The sequence below is a fragment of the Solea solea genome, chromosome 14 (assembly GCF_958295425.1).
Source record: "Solea solea chromosome 14, fSolSol10.1, whole genome shotgun sequence".
Taxonomy (NCBI): Eukaryota; Metazoa; Chordata; class Actinopteri; order Pleuronectiformes; family Soleidae; genus Solea; species Solea solea.
The window spans coordinates 19,902,103-19,919,863 of NC_081147.1; the positions used below are offsets into that span (position 1 = coordinate 19,902,103).

General features: G+C 40.4%; 2 protein-coding genes across 4 annotated transcripts; one reads left to right on the top strand and one right to left on the bottom strand.

The window, feature by feature from the left end:
* The first annotated feature begins 3,440 nt into the window (after positions 1–3,440).
* gpr101 (G protein-coupled receptor 101) lies at positions 3,441–7,046 on the top strand. 2 transcript variants are annotated; one of them, XM_058650010.1, is made up of 2 exons: positions 3,441–3,767; positions 3,871–7,046. In XM_058650010.1, exon 2 carries the CDS (start codon positions 4,237–4,239, stop codon positions 5,599–5,601), a length of 1,365 nt encoding a protein of 454 aa, XP_058505993.1. In that variant the 5' UTR covers positions 3,441–3,767; positions 3,871–4,236; the 3' UTR covers positions 5,602–7,046. The 2 variants fall into 2 exon arrangements, with proteins under 2 accessions (XP_058505993.1, XP_058505994.1); XM_058650011.1 differs by having other exon boundaries at positions 3,441–3,689.
* Positions 7,047–8,599: 1,553 nt separating this feature from the next.
* On the bottom strand, positions 8,600–17,218 carry tm9sf5 (transmembrane 9 superfamily protein member 5). Of its 2 annotated transcripts, XM_058650359.1 has the most exons (18): positions 16,929–17,218; positions 16,443–16,510; positions 16,257–16,350; positions 15,081–15,208; positions 14,800–14,929; positions 14,255–14,382; positions 14,004–14,118; positions 13,823–13,902; positions 13,619–13,724; positions 13,161–13,211; positions 12,746–12,878; positions 11,979–12,098; positions 11,803–11,860; positions 11,510–11,669; positions 11,262–11,413; positions 10,653–10,764; positions 10,218–10,389; positions 8,600–9,240 (listed from the first exon to the last, which is right to left on the bottom strand). In XM_058650359.1, the coding sequence occupies exons 1-18, from the start codon at positions 17,064–17,066 to the stop codon at positions 9,173–9,175; spliced, it is 2,013 nt and encodes a 670-aa protein (XP_058506342.1). In that variant the 5' UTR covers positions 17,067–17,218; the 3' UTR covers positions 8,600–9,172. The 2 variants fall into 2 exon arrangements, with proteins under 2 accessions (XP_058506342.1, XP_058506343.1); XM_058650360.1 differs by lacking the exon at positions 13,161–13,211.
* Between the last annotated feature and the right edge of the window lie 543 nt (positions 17,219–17,761).

The window sequence follows — 17,761 nt, forward strand, 5'->3', positions numbered from 1 at the left end:
GAGACGGTTGAATAGTACGACACAGTTAACTCCATTTTACTCCCTGCTGGTTTATTTAGTTCATTGTCAGTCTCATAAACCAAATCCTTGCCCTCACTTACTTTTCGCCACCGTTGTTTTCTCAGCGCTGGTATTTCCTGGAACTAATCAAACAAAAGCAGATCAGAAAATCAACTTCCTGTTTACCTTGACACGTACATTTTCACACGTTCTCGTGAAGAGGCCAGAGGTGTGGAACTGAAATAGACTGCTCCGATGTGACAGTGTCACCGTCCAAAAATATGTGGGTGTAGCCTGACGCTGGGCTAACTGAAGAAGTTTCCAACAAATATGTATTTGCAGTCTTGGTAGATGTGACGACAACATAGAATAACAAAACTGATTTTGCCACACACTAATGAAATCAACCCTTCTCACCCCGCCCCTCCACTCCAGCTGCTTTTCATACCCTGTTGCAATGTCCTTGACTGATAATATATTGTTTTTATGGCTTGTACTGACAAAAAGAGAAACAGATATATTACTACATACATATATATATATATATATATATATATATATATATATATATAAATAAATATATATATATATATTAAACTAAAGTGTGACCATTTATAAATCCAAAAGATGCTGAAAAACTAACACGGGCCTTTATCTCAAGCAGACTGGGCTATTTTAATTAACTTTTTTTTATTATTTATTATTTATTGTTTATTTCGAACATGTAAAAACAAAACAGACCAAAGAAAACAAATGCAGATGTGCATTCCACCGCATTGGTTTACAAAATCTATCAACTTACATGTTCAAAAAGCAGTGGGAGGAAGTATAAACCTATTTATTCCCACCCCCATTTTCCACAACTCAACATAATATTCATTTATTTATTTATTTATTTATAATAATATACATATTTTTATTTTTTAGCTTCCTGCTCACCAATCCATTCATTCATTTCTTTATATGCTATACCCATCTTCTCTATATATTATACCTTATAATCTGTGATTATGGGCTTCCTTCTTCCTCTTTGAACGTCATGAAAACCCCTTCTTTATACGTCTTTTTGAACTGAATCAGGCTTGTATTGCCTCAACACTACACTCATACTGTTGCACAGTCGGATTGAAATACAAAAAACTTTTCAATAGCACAGTAACAGTTTTCAAATCTAATTTCCCCCTCAGATTATATTGAGGAACAATCTTTGTTACTTCATAACCACTCCTTTATGCCATTCCTTTACTATTGCATTATTTTTTTTCCCCCCCACTGTTGCACATTTTACATTTTATGTTTATAATATTTGTTTGTATTGCTGCTATGTTAAAACAATTTCACCTTGGGGATGAATAAAGTATTTCTGTTCTATTCTATTCTATTCTATTCTATTCTATTCTACAGACTTGAGCTCATCCAAAACTCTGCTGCTGCTCGTTTATTAACCAGAACCAGGAAGAGAGAGCACATGAGTCCAGTGTTAGCTGCTCTACTCTGGCTCCCTGTAACATTTAGAGTTGACTTTAAGCTTCTCCAACTTATATACAAAGCACTTCATGGGCTGGGACCAAGCTACATTGCCAACTCCCTTGTTAGCTATGTACCGCAAAGAACACTGCGACTCTAGCTCCTTTTTATTCCACCCTGTGTTGTGTTTTATTTGCATTTTTAGTTTCTTTTAAAGCTAAAACAGGGTTTAAACCTCTTGACTCTATAGCCGTTTCCTTTTCATTCCACCCTGTGATGAGTTTCACTGTTGCATTTGCTTTTTTCAAATGTATTTTCCTTTTATTGTGAAGCACTTTGAGCTGCAATCTCCTAGTATTAAAAAAGACGCTATACAAATAATAAATAAATTAATTAATAAAGTGTGCTATTATAAGGATTCTTACATAAACATGAAGAAACATTGAAAGACTACACCTTCACAGGCTCACGGTCCGTTTCACAGCAGCAGGAAGAGGAAAAGCACCAGGTGTTCATTCATTACCACATGAATGATATTGGTAACACCTGTACTTGTCCTGCTAAGTCCTGTCCAGATATCTGTGGTGGAAAAGGGGCCTGAAAGTGAAGGAGGGACAGAGAGAAAGACACAATCATGTTCACCTGCAGGTGTCGTCAGACGTCCATACTGTATTAGTAGCAGGTCTATGGTCTATGGTTTCCCATTCAGCATAACAGGGAGAGATCTCCCCGCCCCTCTGTGGTCACCATCTCATTTGCAATCTAAAGCAGCTCAGGGTGAGTCACATCAAAGGGCTTTTTGAAAACCTTCCACAGAGCAAAGGCTTAAAATAAAATGGCTAATTACGAGCACTGATGAGTAGGCCCGCGAAAGCCGTGCAGACTAATTGGATTGCGTAATGCACTGCTGCTTTTGTTTTCTGTGCAATAACTGAGGCAAAAAAACATTTTAAACACTGAAATGTTGAAGAATACTTTTTTATGTTGCCCAGGATTGGTCCTGTATATAAAAATGTGCGTTAACAGCTTTCCAGAACCAATCGGAGGTTAATACATTTCAGCTCAGCAGTGGTTTTTCAATCTATCCAGTCTCTGGTTTCAGCCTCCTCCATCCTGTTAGAGGCAGAATAATGAAGCCACAAAGAGATATAATAATTGAACATGTGCATGCTCGTTCTCATTTACATCCTGAATTAAGCAATTTATTTAATTGCTTTGTGCCAAGTGCATCATAAAACATCCTCTGTGTACTCGTGTGGCAAATCTGGTAAAGAGCTGCTGTCGAATACAAGAGTTTTAGGTCAACTGTGCTACAGTCTACCTCAGGACTATGACAGCATTATTTAACTCTAACTCTAGAAATGTCTCAGATCAGCAAAGAACAATTTTGAGGTAGAACTGTGGACTACTCAGGTCACTAGAAACATCAGTTCATGCTATAAATAAATATATTATTTAACCTTTATTTAATCCCATTGAGATTAAGGAGTCCTGGCCATGAGAGGCAGCAGCAAACACAAAGAATGAAGGAGGTCAGAAAGGTAGAGAGGATCTTATATTGGTTTTGGTATGTAACAGGGAAGTTGTTGCTGTTCTTGCTAAAGGGCACCAAAATGGGCCCTCAAAAGGGCCGTCCCTGGGTCATATATTCAGATTCTGCCAATAACCTGAATGTTATGCATTGGTCCACATTTGAAATTCCACAAGATCACTCCATATTTGATCAAACACTGATGTTGTACACAATGGAGGGTTAAGATTCCCCAGCCTGGCCATTTGCAGAATTATTGAATCCCTGTGGGCCACACACTATCTAGCGGCGCCCCTGTCCGCATGTATTAAACGTGTGAAACAGAAACGCACACTCACAACAAACAAAGGGGGGGGAGATCGGATGGAGGAGGGGGGACAAGCTGAGAGAGATGAAGGAGACATCAGTGCAGGTGTCATTGTCCCCCCCCCCCCAACCGACAGCTCGGAGACAGGACCAGACCGTAAGTAGCCTATAAGACTGTGGAGCAGGACTGAAAGCTGATTAAAATAATAAACGTCTCATCTGCGCCGAAAAGAACGGATCAGCTAAACGGGTAGATGATGTGTTCGTCTGGAGGAGAGACTCCCCGCTGGGCGAAGACACGGATCGTCACTCCGTACGTGTGAGCCGAGCCGTGAAAAGCTCAGTGCCATTGACTGGAGCTGAGGCTGCAATGGGGAGCAAAGCGGTGAGAAACGAGCGCGTCTCCGCGCGAATCATCACATCAGCGATCACCTGCGCATATTAACGCGTTATTCCCACATCGGTAATCTCCGTCTGGACATTGATGCTCGGCGCTGAGCGGCGTGTACGGTGGTATTTATTGTCGCCAGACAGATTCCCTTTTTTTTCTTTTTTTCACCCTGCAGATGTGGACTGGTGCTGATGCTGCGAGGAGGATGAGGATGAGGAGGAGGAGGAGAGGGCCTGCTCGGCGGGTGAAACGTTCAGGGGATTAAACGCCGGTCACGATGAGCATCAGTATTAATGATCCTCACAGTCACAGTGATGTGACTCCACTGTGCTGTGTTTCCTGGATGAAGGTGGGGTGCAAATGAAAATACAGCGAGAAGCATCAGATACATCAGCTCATTTGTGTGGCAGCCTGAAAGCAAAACCAAACCCGAGCTGCTTCGCTCTCCTGCCATTGTGCTACTGCTGCTGCTGCTGATGATGATGATGATGATGATGGTGGGATTTACCTGACTCTACTGTATGCACATCTGCTGGATGTGATGGACACATGCACTGGTGCAGGACAAACAATGCAAAGCTCTCGTGCACCAGGTATGGGCACAAATGTTACAGATGTTCCTGGGGAGCCAGGTTTCACAGAGCCGGCGTGGTTGTCCACAGCCAGCTGTGTGGTCAAGATAGTGCTCATATCCGTCATTGTGTGTGTGTCTTTGTTTGGGAACGTGGTGGTCCTGCTGGTGTTCCAGAGGAAGCCTCAGCTACTGCACGTGGCCAACCGCTTTGTCCTCAACCTCCTCTTGGCAGACCTCCTGCAGACCATACTCGTCATGCCCTTTGCCATGGCGGCCGCCGTCCCAGGCGTGTGGCCCCTGGACGTGCGACTGTGCCAGGCCCTGGTGGTGCTCATGCACATTTTCGCCTTTGCTGGGGTCAACACCATCATAGTGGTCTCTGTGGATCGCTACCTGGCCATCATCCACCCGCTTTCCTATCCCACCCGCATGACCCCTCACCTGGGCACCAACCTGATCATCTGCACATGGGTGCTCAGCTTCCTGCAGAGCACGCCTCCTCTTTACGGCTGGGGGATCATTGACTTTGACCGGCACCACAACATGTGCTCCGTGGTGTGGTCTTCCAGCCTGTCCTACTCCACTGTGGTGTCCACCTTTTCGTTCTGGCTACCTGTGCTCATTATGCTTGGATGTTATTGGATGGTGTTCAGAGCAGCTCGGCGGCAGAACGCACTTGTGCACCCAATACAGACACAGTCCTACTCCCAGCCCTCCCCACAAGACGTCCAGGGAACTGGGAGTCCACAGCAGCAGCCCCAGGCTCAGACAACGAGGTCACCCGATGGGCCTTACCCGGCCAGGGGTTACCCCGTTCGAGTCAGGCACCGACGCTTCCACTATCACTGCAAGGCAGCTCGTGTGGTGTTTGTCATTATGGCCTCTTATATCCTCAGCATGGGGCCTTACAGCATACTGAATACAATCTCTATGAGCTCCAGAGCAGCCGTACCCCCCTGGTTGTCCTCTCTTGCCCTTGTGCTCTTCTTCTTACAGTGCTGCCTACACCCATACATATATGGTTACATGCACCGGAGTGTGAGGAAGGAATTCCTGGCTCTGCTCTGTGGACTGTTCTGCAAACAGGGCCGTGCCAGCCAGAGCTCGGCCGTGGAGAGCTGCTTCACCACTACAGGTGAGGGCCGCTCGGGTGCCCACCCTCACCTGCCCAGTCTGGCTGCTCGAGTCCTCCCTCTGCGGACCTGGGAAGAATGCACAACATCGTCCTCCCCCACTTTTGAGAGGAAGTCAAGGGACAGCCGTAAAGACACCACCTCGACCAGCATCAGCTCAGAGAGGGAGCTCACAGTCCACAGCAAACAAAGCACATGAACTCAGTGGGTTGTATTCGACGAATATGACTTTTTTTTTTTACAACAGGGTTATTGCTAATGAAGTTGCTGACACTGGGAATATTGGTATTCATCACCAACATCATCAATCACTACGACTTAATTTGCCATGCATTTGTAAAAGTACCTGAGCATTCACTGTTGTATTATACATTTGTAATAGAAACAGCGTAAAGAAATCTTAGAAGAGTATTTATTTTCACTAGATCAAATCTTGAAAAATACATAGCTAAAACAAACGTTTTATGTTTTGGGTCTACAAACTGTTACTTGTACTATCTGCTGCTACATAAAAGGTGGCATTTTAATTGAATGGAAGCCAGAAGTGGAATTTATTTGGTTTTAGATCATTGTAAATGAGTTTTTAGTTATAATTAGTTGTCTTTGATAAAGGTATCAATCTGCATAAACGACACAAGTATCTCTTTTGAAATGTTACGTGTGTGTATGTGTGTTTTATCATTTGTGATCCTGCCAGTCAGAGGATGTACCGTCTTTGTGTTAGTGAATGTCAGCGTCACATGCAATTTACAAACTCAGGATAATTGCTTTTAAGGGGGAAAGAAAAGAAATATTTGTAGCGCTTTATTCTGTTGTTGAGCAAGTGAACTTATGTACGTATGTTTATGTCCTTGTCACATTATCGTTTTTTCGAGTAGATGAATTGGTGCCTGTTGGGGTTGGTGACTTCTTTCTCCCACACAAAAACGTTTATCTTGGCCTCCTTGTTGTCCACCTTTCAGTGTCAATGGAATCCACGTTTTCCATCTTGGTAATGTTTTTTTTTTTTTTGTCAAAAAACATACCGTGTGCAGAGAATACGGTAAAAGAAAACAACATGGATTCAAATGTGTTTTTTGTTTTTTTTTTTAGCATTGGCTGCATTATGTACCACAGGATTCCCCCCAAAAAAACTCTATTAAACCTTGTACATTTGTAAAGATACCACACAGACACAGTATTTGAGTGGACAAAGCTACCACGGAGAGGATTAGCACTCATGTGAGTACTTATGTTGTGTAACTACCATGACTCATCACATCGAGCAGCAATTCAGTGAGTTGATTGGATAGATGATGTCGTACAGTCGCATGACATTATGTGCATTATTTCACATTTTGTAACTATTAGATAAAAAGAAATATATGTATTTTATTATTGATATTATTATTATTATTATTATAATACTGTGATTGTTTTGGGGGAAACAAGTCCACACCACAGTATTTTAACTGACAATCAAGCTTCAGTAAGTTTGATCGTGTTTCCCTGTACAGGACTATGAGGTACAGAGCAACGTAGATACAAGACATTTGTGTTTTAAGTGCTTTAAATCGACATATTTTTGTGATTTATATTGTGCATTTGTATTACTTATCGTTTAGATGAAGCGTTCTGTTGTTGAATAAAAGTGTACTATATGTATTATGTGTCACGGCATTATATTCAATGCAATAGATAGATTGTGGTTTCCTCCATGTCCCCATAAACAAACACCAGAATTTAGAGACTGGCAAACAAAAAACAACCATGTCTGTGCAGACAGGTCTTTGTGGTTAACATCAGGCAAATAGTCAGAAACCCAAAGACCTAAAAAGACTCCAAGTACAGTAATATATATATATATATATATATATATATATATATATATATATATATATACACATACATATATATATATATATATGATAAGAAAATACGATTGTTTGATTCTCAGCACTTTCTCAGATTGAACTATTGGTAAACTTAACTTTAATAGGTGTCAACATTAGCGCCTGTTGTAATGCGAGTGAAAAACCAACTACATATAAATTAAAAGACTATTACGTTACATGCTTGCAGTACATGGATAACAGTGACTAATCAAAGCTTGCATGCTCTTGACACTGTATCATCATCAGCTCTGAGGTTCATTACTGGTTTTAAAGCGCTTACTCATGACTGTACACTGTATGATCGGGTTGGACGGTCCTCCATATCAACACATAGACTCAGACACCTGGATATTCTCATTTACAAGGCTATCTTAGGTTTACTTCCTTCTTCCTACCTTTTGTCCTACATTAACCAAAATAATACTGGAACTTATAGTCTTCGGTCTCGGGATTTTGCTCTTGCCGGAACATGTTACAGAAAAGCTCTGAAACTAAAGAAGTTGGTCTCATTGAACACTTTTAAGGGGAAATTAGATGACCTGGAGGCAGAAACATCTGGCTGCAGATGTTTTGCCTGAGGATTTTTATTATTGCAGCCGACCTTGAAATGGTTGCAGTATTGGATACTAAGTGAGGTAATGTTTGTGTCCACCTTGTGTTTGTGTGTATGTATGACTTTGCCACTGCCTGTCTTGGCCAGAACACTGTTGCAAAAAAGATTATTAAAATCAATGAGTCTTTTCCTGGTTAAATAAAAAAAATAAAAATGACAATACAGTGGGAGAGTACCACAAGACCAAGAACAGCATACTCTTTTTCATGTAAGCATTATCTCATAACTTTTAGATCAACCATCAACCCTTCCTTACCATAATTTTAATTTCAGCCAAATTGGCCAAAATTCACACTCCCATGATTTTGAATTGAGAATATGATTGTGTGAATTCTATTTACCCCCAACCGCAAAAATGAACATGACTTCTCTTTGAATTAACGGCATTTATTTGAATAAATGTTATCACCCTGGGTGATGACTCCACACTGCTTGAAGCCAAAAGGCAGCAGTGTATGTAGTTACACTAACAAACTGCTTATTAAACCCAAATTGGGTTCATCTCAGTGGTGCATACACACATAATGAGTGACTTGATGACCTGCGTTACGATTAACTCGTTGAGAGAAAATCCCCATTGTGCAGCAAAACTGCAACTTCTATTATACAGATGTGCTATTTTTTTATTATCTTTTTTTTTTTTTAAACCAAGAGTAACCTGTAATGCTTTGAAAATGTGTAGCCATCAAGTACAAGATAATAGACATGTATCATAGCAATGACAGTGTTTTATATGATTTCTCATCTACAATACAAGCTAATATTTCCAGATTTCTAACGCCACCATTACCTTTGACAAGAAAGGAAGGTCTCATCCAAGTACCACTTTCACACTCGCTCCCTCTGTACAGTATATGTACACAATTTATTTATCTTTACAATATAAGTAATAAATGGAAAAAACGAAATCTAGACATTAAGACATAATATAAAATAAAATAATCAAAAATACAAAGGGTTTTTTTTTTTTCTTCTTACTTTCTTCAGAAATATTTGTTAAACCCACCCAAACAAACTGCCCACTATGAACTAGATCAATGGAACCCACACAGATTTTCAAGGTGCCACTTAAAATATTACTGGTCAACAGTGAACACAAAATTATATATATTTTAATTAAAAAAGAAAACGATAGCAAAAGAGGTTTAAAGCACAAAAGAGGATGAGCCCTGGTCTTAATATTAGTGATGCTTTCAGGTCCATTCAAACTGCTTCATCTCACAAAACAGCACTGCAGACAGAGGTCAGTGCTGCACCAGCGAGTCTGTCTCTCCCCAAGTCCTCTAATCCACCTTGACCACACTGTAGATCTTGTTTACAAACCAGAAGCAGGCAAAGAAGCCAATTGTTCCTGGAGGAGACAAATAAATTAAGTTAGAAGGTTTTATTTGCTAAAAAGTTATCACAAAATAAAAATAAAATGGGACAGAAATCGAGGAATCGGTTCGGTGATGACGGTCCTGAAAAAAAATGCATGCCAAAAGCACTAAAACATTGCAAGTGTGAAAGTGTATAACCAGTTTACCTTCATATCTACATCCACTCAAGAAACAACTTTGGACAGGATTGAAAATACACTACTATACTTTCCCTGCAGAGTCTATCAGAGAGAGAGAGAGAGAGAGAGAGAGAGAGAGAGGGAGGGAGAGCTGGACAGGACCAGATCAAAGTGTGCCGTTACCATGTCAACAAAGGTCATTCTCTGTCGTCTAACATAGAGACCAAAGCAGAATCGATGTTTTGTTCGTACTTGCTTTGCAAAGCCATGATCTGTACAATCTTAGTCATACTACAAGGCTTAAAAAGTACAACAACAAACAACTTGTCAAACAGCAATAGATGGTAAAATGGTCCCAAATAAATCTCCAAAGGTAGATCTGACCAAGGAGGACTTTTAATATTCTTATCTCATGTCCCCAAAGTCTCTCTGACTTTCGTTTAACTTCAAAGAGACTTAAGAATGACAGTTCAAATAGGATTCTTGCAAATAAATGCTCTTAGCAATTAGTTGACATAGTGCTTTTGTTTCGTCAGTGCAGATACAAGGCCACTGCTTGTATTTTATTTTATTTTTTAACAAACAAATGGCCAAACACGTGTGAATTCCTTCATAAGAAGTGGATTGAGATCCTGAATCCTAATTTAAAACATCATCATAGCTAAACAGATCACACCCACACACATGGAACACACACACCCACACACATGGAACACACACATGGAACACACGCACCCCACCCACACCCACACCCACACAACCAAAAAACAAATAGATACACCAAGGCGTCACTGCGCTATGACAAGACAAACAGGATATCCTTCTCTCACCTGTGAAGAGGAAGAAGATAAGGACCATAATCATTGTGTATCCAAAGTAAAGGAAGGTGCTGGCCGCTCCGATTATTTGCAGCTTCGAGAAGAAGTAATGCACGGCATAGATGAACAGATAGACCGCAGTGAAGCCACTGGTCAGGAAGGAACGCCACCACCAGTGATAATCCTGGACACATGAAAAACAAAAATGGGACAAGAGTTTAATATTAAGCCTGGACCAGATGAGAAAGACTATATGCTATGCTATAATATCATCACATTGACTTTTATTCTGCTTTATAAAAAAGTCTATATCATGGGACTAGAAATATGACTATGACTAAGTTAATAAATCAATCTGAATTGATTGCTTCGATTCATTGAATGCATTTTTAAAAAAACTGTTAAAGGTTAAATGAAGTAGGTTAAATTGCGGGAAAACTCTCCTACCTCAGCACATAGATGGAAGTAGCAGAGGAGAACTGTGGCCTCGGAGCAGGTGATGAGTAGAATGATGAAAACCAAGAACAGGAAGCCAAACATGTAGTACATCTGATGAGACCTAAAAACACAGACACGGACAGCGAAGGTCAGCCTCCCATTGTGCGGATTCGGAACAGGCTGCGCTTCGACTGCTGGGCGGCAATCGCTGCATCAGCTACACAAAAACTGACACTAGTGAACAAAGACAGGAGTTGCCCGAGAAGCATCATACATTATAGTGATTATTGTGATTCTCTGTTGATCCCTCAACGAGTGCAGCATTACTATTTCCACCTTATGAGCCGTACCGCTGTGCTTGGAACCCCAACAGAGGGGTGTGGAAAAAAATTGGTACGGGCAGGCCGGTTATTCTGGTACTCTTCTCATTGTTCCGACAATGGATATCTAAATACTGCGTGCTGAAACAAACTGAACCAAATTGTACTACGTGGAAAACGAAGCATAACCGGGACAGGACGTCAACACGCAGCGATGTACAACCCTTACTGTAAGCAGAGTGTCAGCCAAAGTACAAATCCCTGAAATTCGGGTAACACCACATTCCTTTCTTCTCACCAAATGCTGTTCAGGATGAAGAAAAGCTGAATGAAGATGCAGCCAAAGGGCAGGATACCACCCATTACAATCCCGGGGATGGGTTTGGTAAAGAAAGACTGCTCAGGAATCTGACGTGGGATCTGATTTGTTCGGACTGGTTGTTCAATTGCCTGCACAATAATAAAAAAAAAAAAAAAAACAGATTTATTAGTTTCACTTTAAAGTAAACAGTCACTTTAAGCAAGACTGGCAGTGGCCCAACTCACAGGTTTCTTGAATCCAAAGTAGGCACCAATGAAGGTGAGGGGCACAGAGATTCCAAACCACAGGGCCAAAATTGCCACCAGGGTGCCAAAGGGGATGGCTGCTGAGGAACCCTCCACCCAGAGGATGAGGTTCATCAGGAAGAAGTCTGCAAACACAATGCTAGGGACGAGAAAAGTAGAGAGAAAACGTAGACGTGTTAGAGAAATTCGAGCATCGTGCAGGGATCATGTGTGGGCATACGAGTGTGATGTTTCACTCCTGACCTCAAACAACAATAGCTATGTGAACATACCCTGGGCACAGGAGCGCTGTCAGCAGCACATTTGTTTTCCATTTTTCACCCCCAAAAGCTGAGAATAAAAACAGATTGGTGAGAACATGATAACGCCACATTTACTTCACTGTCATCTGTGTCACCCGTTGAGACAGAAATGAATTACGTGATGGATTATTTTTTTTCTCTCTTACTTTTGTAAAGGCGTGCAGACACATAGCCGGCAGGTGTTCCCAGCAGCACCCAGAGAACCACGGCACAAGTCATGAGAGCCCCTCTGTTGGCTGGTGACAGGAAACCCAGACAGGCCAGGACTACAGGGGTCAAACAACAACAGTTGAATGTTAACTGAAAATTTGGAAATACCAATCAACTATATGTATATTATGTATGTATATTACACACACACACGTATAATACGCACGTGCACACACGCGCGCACACACACGCTCACACGATTAATCTGTCAATTATTTTCTCGATTCATCGTTTGGTCCAAAAAATATTAGAAAACCTTAAGAAAATGCCAAACCAAAATGATTAACTTTTAAGGAAAAAGACATCTTGTTTTTATCATGAAAAAAGCTTCAAACTGATTATCAAAATATATATATAAAAATTATGGGACATTTTATTGACTAAACAACTCATCAATGAATTGAGAAAATGGTGAAAAATGGTGTCAGCTGCAGTCCTAGTTTCACATTCCCTGTTTTCCTGTTTAATATGCAGAACAGAATGACATACAATGTCAGTACTTTGGTAAACAATAGCAAAGCAGGCCCTTGCTGAAATACAGAATGTAATAATTGCCTCTAATTATATGCTGTTCAGCTTTTTTGTGTAGCTGAGCGGCATAACGTCAATTAATTACAGCAGCTCATAAAAACAGCTCTCTAGATCGGTGTGTGCAATTACTACATTAATGATATATTGCAATTCGATATTAAATAGTCCTTACACAGAGTGATAAAGGTCATGATGAGGATCTGGGTGCCCTGTCCCAGGAACACCGACAACAACATGCCCTTCCTTGGGGGACGGAAAACATCCCCATGCACCTGCTTCCACCCCGACTCCTCCTGCGCATCCTCCTAAAAAGAAGGCAGTCAGTAAAACAGGAAGTGTAACAGTCCGGGAAGTGGTTACCATGTGCACATACTAAAAGTTAAAAGGTTAACCAACCACCAAGCAGTGAATAATACCGAACTCTCCGACACCTGGTGTGAGTACTAACACCGTTCAGAAAAACTATGTTTCCACACACCGCAATTTAAGTCTTGATTTAACGTGGTATTAAGTTACAATCACACACCAAAACACTTGATTACGTGACCACAAAAGAGTTGTGTTCAAAACATTTTTGATAAGCTTACATAGGGTAGAGAGGATTTTTCCTTGGTCTGTGGGAGCTTTATCAAGTCTGCCTGTGAAATGTAACAAAATGTGTACAATTCTAGGAACTGAGCACCTGGTGTGCAAGGTGGCATTTCACAATTCAAAGTTTAAGCAATAGTAATAAAAATGACCAGTGTACAAGTTACTCGTCAGTAAAACTATTTTTTTGAGTTTCCACTGAATTAAAATATTATTATCCACTTTAGGATTAAAACTTTGAGCAGGGTTTTAATTTAAAGAACCAAGCACAAGCACTACTTTGTTTGCACTGTGATAACATGGTACCATGGTGTCAAGCAGTAGACAAATAAGACAAAAGACTGATAAAAGCCAACATGCAACCTTACGAGTACAACCTGTTTGGCATTCCAAACAAATCCGCCTTCACAACATGGGAATCTGTTATGCAAATGCTTCACGTGCACATTAGCTTTACCTGGTCCACCTGGTTGTATCTAGCAATATCCTTGTGGAGGGTTCTCAACATGATCATGGCAACCATGCCCGACAGGAAGAGGACGATGACCAGAGAGTTCATGATGCTGCAAGACACACAAGATCAGCTTACAAGCACCAAGGACTGCCAAGATTATTGGAGAGGATGTTTCTGTAGTGTACTATGTAAAAAATATCCTCATACCTAAACCATTGGATGTTGGTGTGAGGCATGGAGACCAGGATGTAGTCCCACCTTGAGGCCCACTTGATATCATTGTTTTGCTGTTGCATTAAGTAAATGTCTTAGTAAAAAAAAATTACAGCACAACATGCTTTTAAACAGATGTGTGACATACAGTAATAAGTAACAAGTAAAATCTTACTTCAAAAGTGACGGAGTAGGTGTAAATTACTGAGGCATCATCATTGAACTCCACGGGGATCTCCATCGGGGCGGTTCCTTCACAGTTTGGGTTTTTCTCATCAGTCTGTTTGATACTATTGCACACAAAATCATTCAGTTCAGATTATTAAGGATTCTACGATTAGTTTTGTATAATTAACCGTCATGCAGTCGCAGCATGTAATGACAGACATAGTTCAAAACCTAACCCATCTATCACACAACACTTACCTCCTTGGCTCCAGACTGGCAGCAACCAGCCGAGCCCCTGTCCATCCTTCTGATTCTCCACTGTGGTAGATGATCTTAATGTCCACATGGTTGAAAATGTAAAATGTGTTCTTCTTGTTGAAATCAGCCTAAAAAAAAAAAAAATCTCAACATCAATTACCCAGATTCCTACGAGTAACATTCCTAACCAAACGTGTTCCTGATTGCCCTGTATAGTGAAATTGTCCAATTTAAACAATTTATAAAATGACATCTGACTTCATCTTTATACTACTTGCATCACTTGTGGGGTTTTTTTACGCTTGGCAGGGCTCTGTATTGTTTTGTAAATGTATGTGCGTTTTGATGACATCAAATGTACATTTTAATTCATGACTTTTCTCAAATCACTGCAGAGATAAATCATATAAAAGTGAATTAGCTAAATTAAGTCTTCCTCAGACGTCTCACATAAATGTGAGTATCACAGGTAACAAAATTGGGGACTACTTTAGAAGTAGGTGACCACTGCAGGGAAAACACAACATTTTCAGATCGTAACTCACATTGATGACACAGGCATCTTTGGGTCTACCATCTGCTGTAACAAGGCAGCCAATAGGAAAGCCTGGGTTGCAGTACTTCTGACCATCTTCCACATCATAGCACCATGTGACTGGCATGTTGTCAATGATCCTGAAGAAAATAATTTGTAATCAACAGCTTCCAATTAGAAAAAAAAAAAACTTGCTAAACTGCACCACAAACAAAACACCCATACTACTCCATAGTGTGACTCAGTGACACATTGTGAGCTATAGTACAGTCCTGTGCATCATCTACTTACCAGTGGTGTTGGTAGTTTAACTGCATTCCCATCTTGAGAAAATCAAGTTTGGTTATATCCTCCTGGGCACCTTTCTTGTAGTTTTTGGTGCACACTGTCTTGCATTTAACATCTTCTTTAAAATTGAACTGGGGAAAAAAAGATAGATGAGAGTCTTGTTACATCAAGAGAGTACATCATATACTGTCAACCAATGATAGCGATTTAAAATCTCAAGTGTGCTACACAATACACACAATTTTGATCTGTCCAAGACAACAGTAAATCATCATGATCCTTTTCAAACAGTATTCTTGAATCATACCAATGCCCCGTTGGCATTAAAATAATAGCTTGACACGTCTCCTATGACCACATGTGATCAGATTACGCTTCACTCGTGCTATATTCAAATACAAACTGACTTCATGTTTGTTTGAAAAAAAAATCATAAGGATGTTTTAGATTTCAACCATTAGAAAAATTAACTTAGATGTAGATCAATGATTCTATCACAGCACTCTACCTTATGGTCCCCAAGGTGAGAAGTGTAGAAAATACTTTGAATTCACTATAAAACTGCACCCAGTCAAAGGACGTCAGATGAAGAGGCAGTTTCTAATGGATCCCAAGGATAGATGGCATTCATGCATTTTGAATGTGGCAACATGCATCCTCAAACCATTTTGAGATCAGAAGCAAGGAAGCATTGAGGATGCATTGGGTGCATTCCCCGTATCTGTACCATGTTCAGAGATGTTCAGATCTGAATACCCAGGTGTGCTGCTACTACCTACTGATGTCATATCTTCTTTTCTACAGTGTATGATTCAATGGGTGTCATCTTTAGGGGTGAGCTGATCAAAATCACTGGATTGGATATCAGATAGCTAAAATGTGCAGTGTGATTCAATCCAAAAATCCTATATATCGAATGCTTCACATGGAGAGCACAAATGGGTTGTTCTTCATAGTTTTAAAAAGGTCTAAAAGGACTGTATTGGACTGATATCGAGTTTGTAAATATCGGTATCGGACACAAAAAAGTGGCATTGCACCATGCCTCATCATCATAAAACTTGATGTCATAGCCAAGTGAATTCATTTGTAATAATCTCATATTTTCTAATATCACAGACAGTGGGCATAACATTAACTAAACTGTAGCCCGCAAGCAGGTTTGGAATGGTAACACACCTTGTATGGCGATGACTCAATGCGTTCACCAAACAGCACCTGTCCAAGGTTCTCAGAAGGCCTCATTTCCTTGGCATCTTTGCAAAAGTCAAACCTGTAAAAATTCACAGTATGACGAATAGAACAATGAGAAGCCTATATGCAAACAGCACACGAATGACATGAAGCACAGTTTTAAATACTTACACGTCATACTCGTAAGGCAACACCGACTCTACAGAGTCCAAGCGATTGACAAACAGCTGAATCAATGACTGTAACGAAGCAAAAAAAAAACGAATCAAAAAACAAAGCTTTTTTTGATTCCGGCTGCATATTACAAGCACTGTCGATGAGCTAGTGCAATCCAAACCAAGGTAGTTAAGGACCTTGCTGTAATTGATATTTTTTAATGTGGTGACAGTTACTTGCAAAGCTGCTGACAACCTGATTAATTATAAAACAAAACAAATGTCCCCTTGTAACACAGCCTTTGTTGATACATTTAAGTAAATACATCGATGCATCAGAATGTAGTGCGTGTTCCTGGTAGCCGGGGCCTGTAGAGAGCACTCGTTTGTAAGAAGCATTCAGGAAGAAACATAATAAATGAATATGCAACTACGGGCCATTAAATAAGAAGAAAAAACGCTGTGTGAGATGATTATATTAAATTTGATGAAGTCGACATACCTGACACTCTTCACCCGCTTTGCCGTCGTCACAGAAACTCACAGGGGCTAAACCCGGAAGATAAAACGCCGAGCACGGAGAAAAATACGAGACCAGCGAATAAATCAGAACAAACCCGAAGTGTATCCGCCTCTTCATTTTAACACTGAGGCGCGTTTTCTCCGACGGTTAATATTGTAAAAGGAGAGGGTCACTTCTCAAGCCGAGACGCTCGCTTTTTCGGCAGTGTTAGCTTGGACTGTCCACTCGCGACGCAAAGGCAGAGCTAACCTGCCAGTTTTGATGACGTCCTGCTCTGCCTCCGTCACAAGATTACTACCGGAAGTCAAATTATTTTGCTTTAATCTTCCGTATTTATATATTTTAAACGTGTGCGCTTAATACTGATATATACACGTTCTATATCACTGTAAAAAGTAGCAAAAGAAAAGTTTCGAACCGACCGAATTTTCAGACTACGTATAAAGGGAAAGATTTAATTTGAAATTTTAAACACCGGATATTGCACTTTATTCTGACATTGTCATTGAAAATGACAACCAAACAAACAAGAAAAACAGGTATGGGCACAGTTGTAGTTGTATGAAGTAGGGGTGGAGCTGTGAAAACGACATTCATGTGTTTGTTAAATCCTGGGCTGATCAGACGTAAATATGTCATCTTTTTTCTCTTGGTAAATGTTCCAATGTAATGGAAATACACCCATTGTTCCTGAGTAAGTCACTGATGTCAGTTGATCTTCATAATAAAAATGATCAAATATACAGTATGTTGATATAATACTAGCACCCCTAATCAGAAAGACATACAAAGGTGTGCCGTGTGTACACGTA

Coding starts and splice junctions, on each gene's coding strand:
- gpr101 (XM_058650010.1), top strand. CDS start 4,237: ATGGACACATGCACTGGTGCAGGACAAACAATGCAAAGCTCTCGTGCA.
- tm9sf5 (XM_058650359.1), bottom strand. CDS start 17,066: ATGAAGAGGCGGATACACTTCGGGTTTGTTCTGATTTATTCGCTGGTC. Junction 14,119..14,254: donor GCCAGTCTGGAGCCAAGGAG/GTAAGTGTTGTG, acceptor TGTGTGCAATAG/TATCAAACAGACTGATGAGA. Junction 11,414..11,509: donor ACTTTGGATTCAAGAAACCT/GTGAGTTGGGCC, acceptor ATTATTGTGCAG/GCAATTGAACAACCAGTCCG.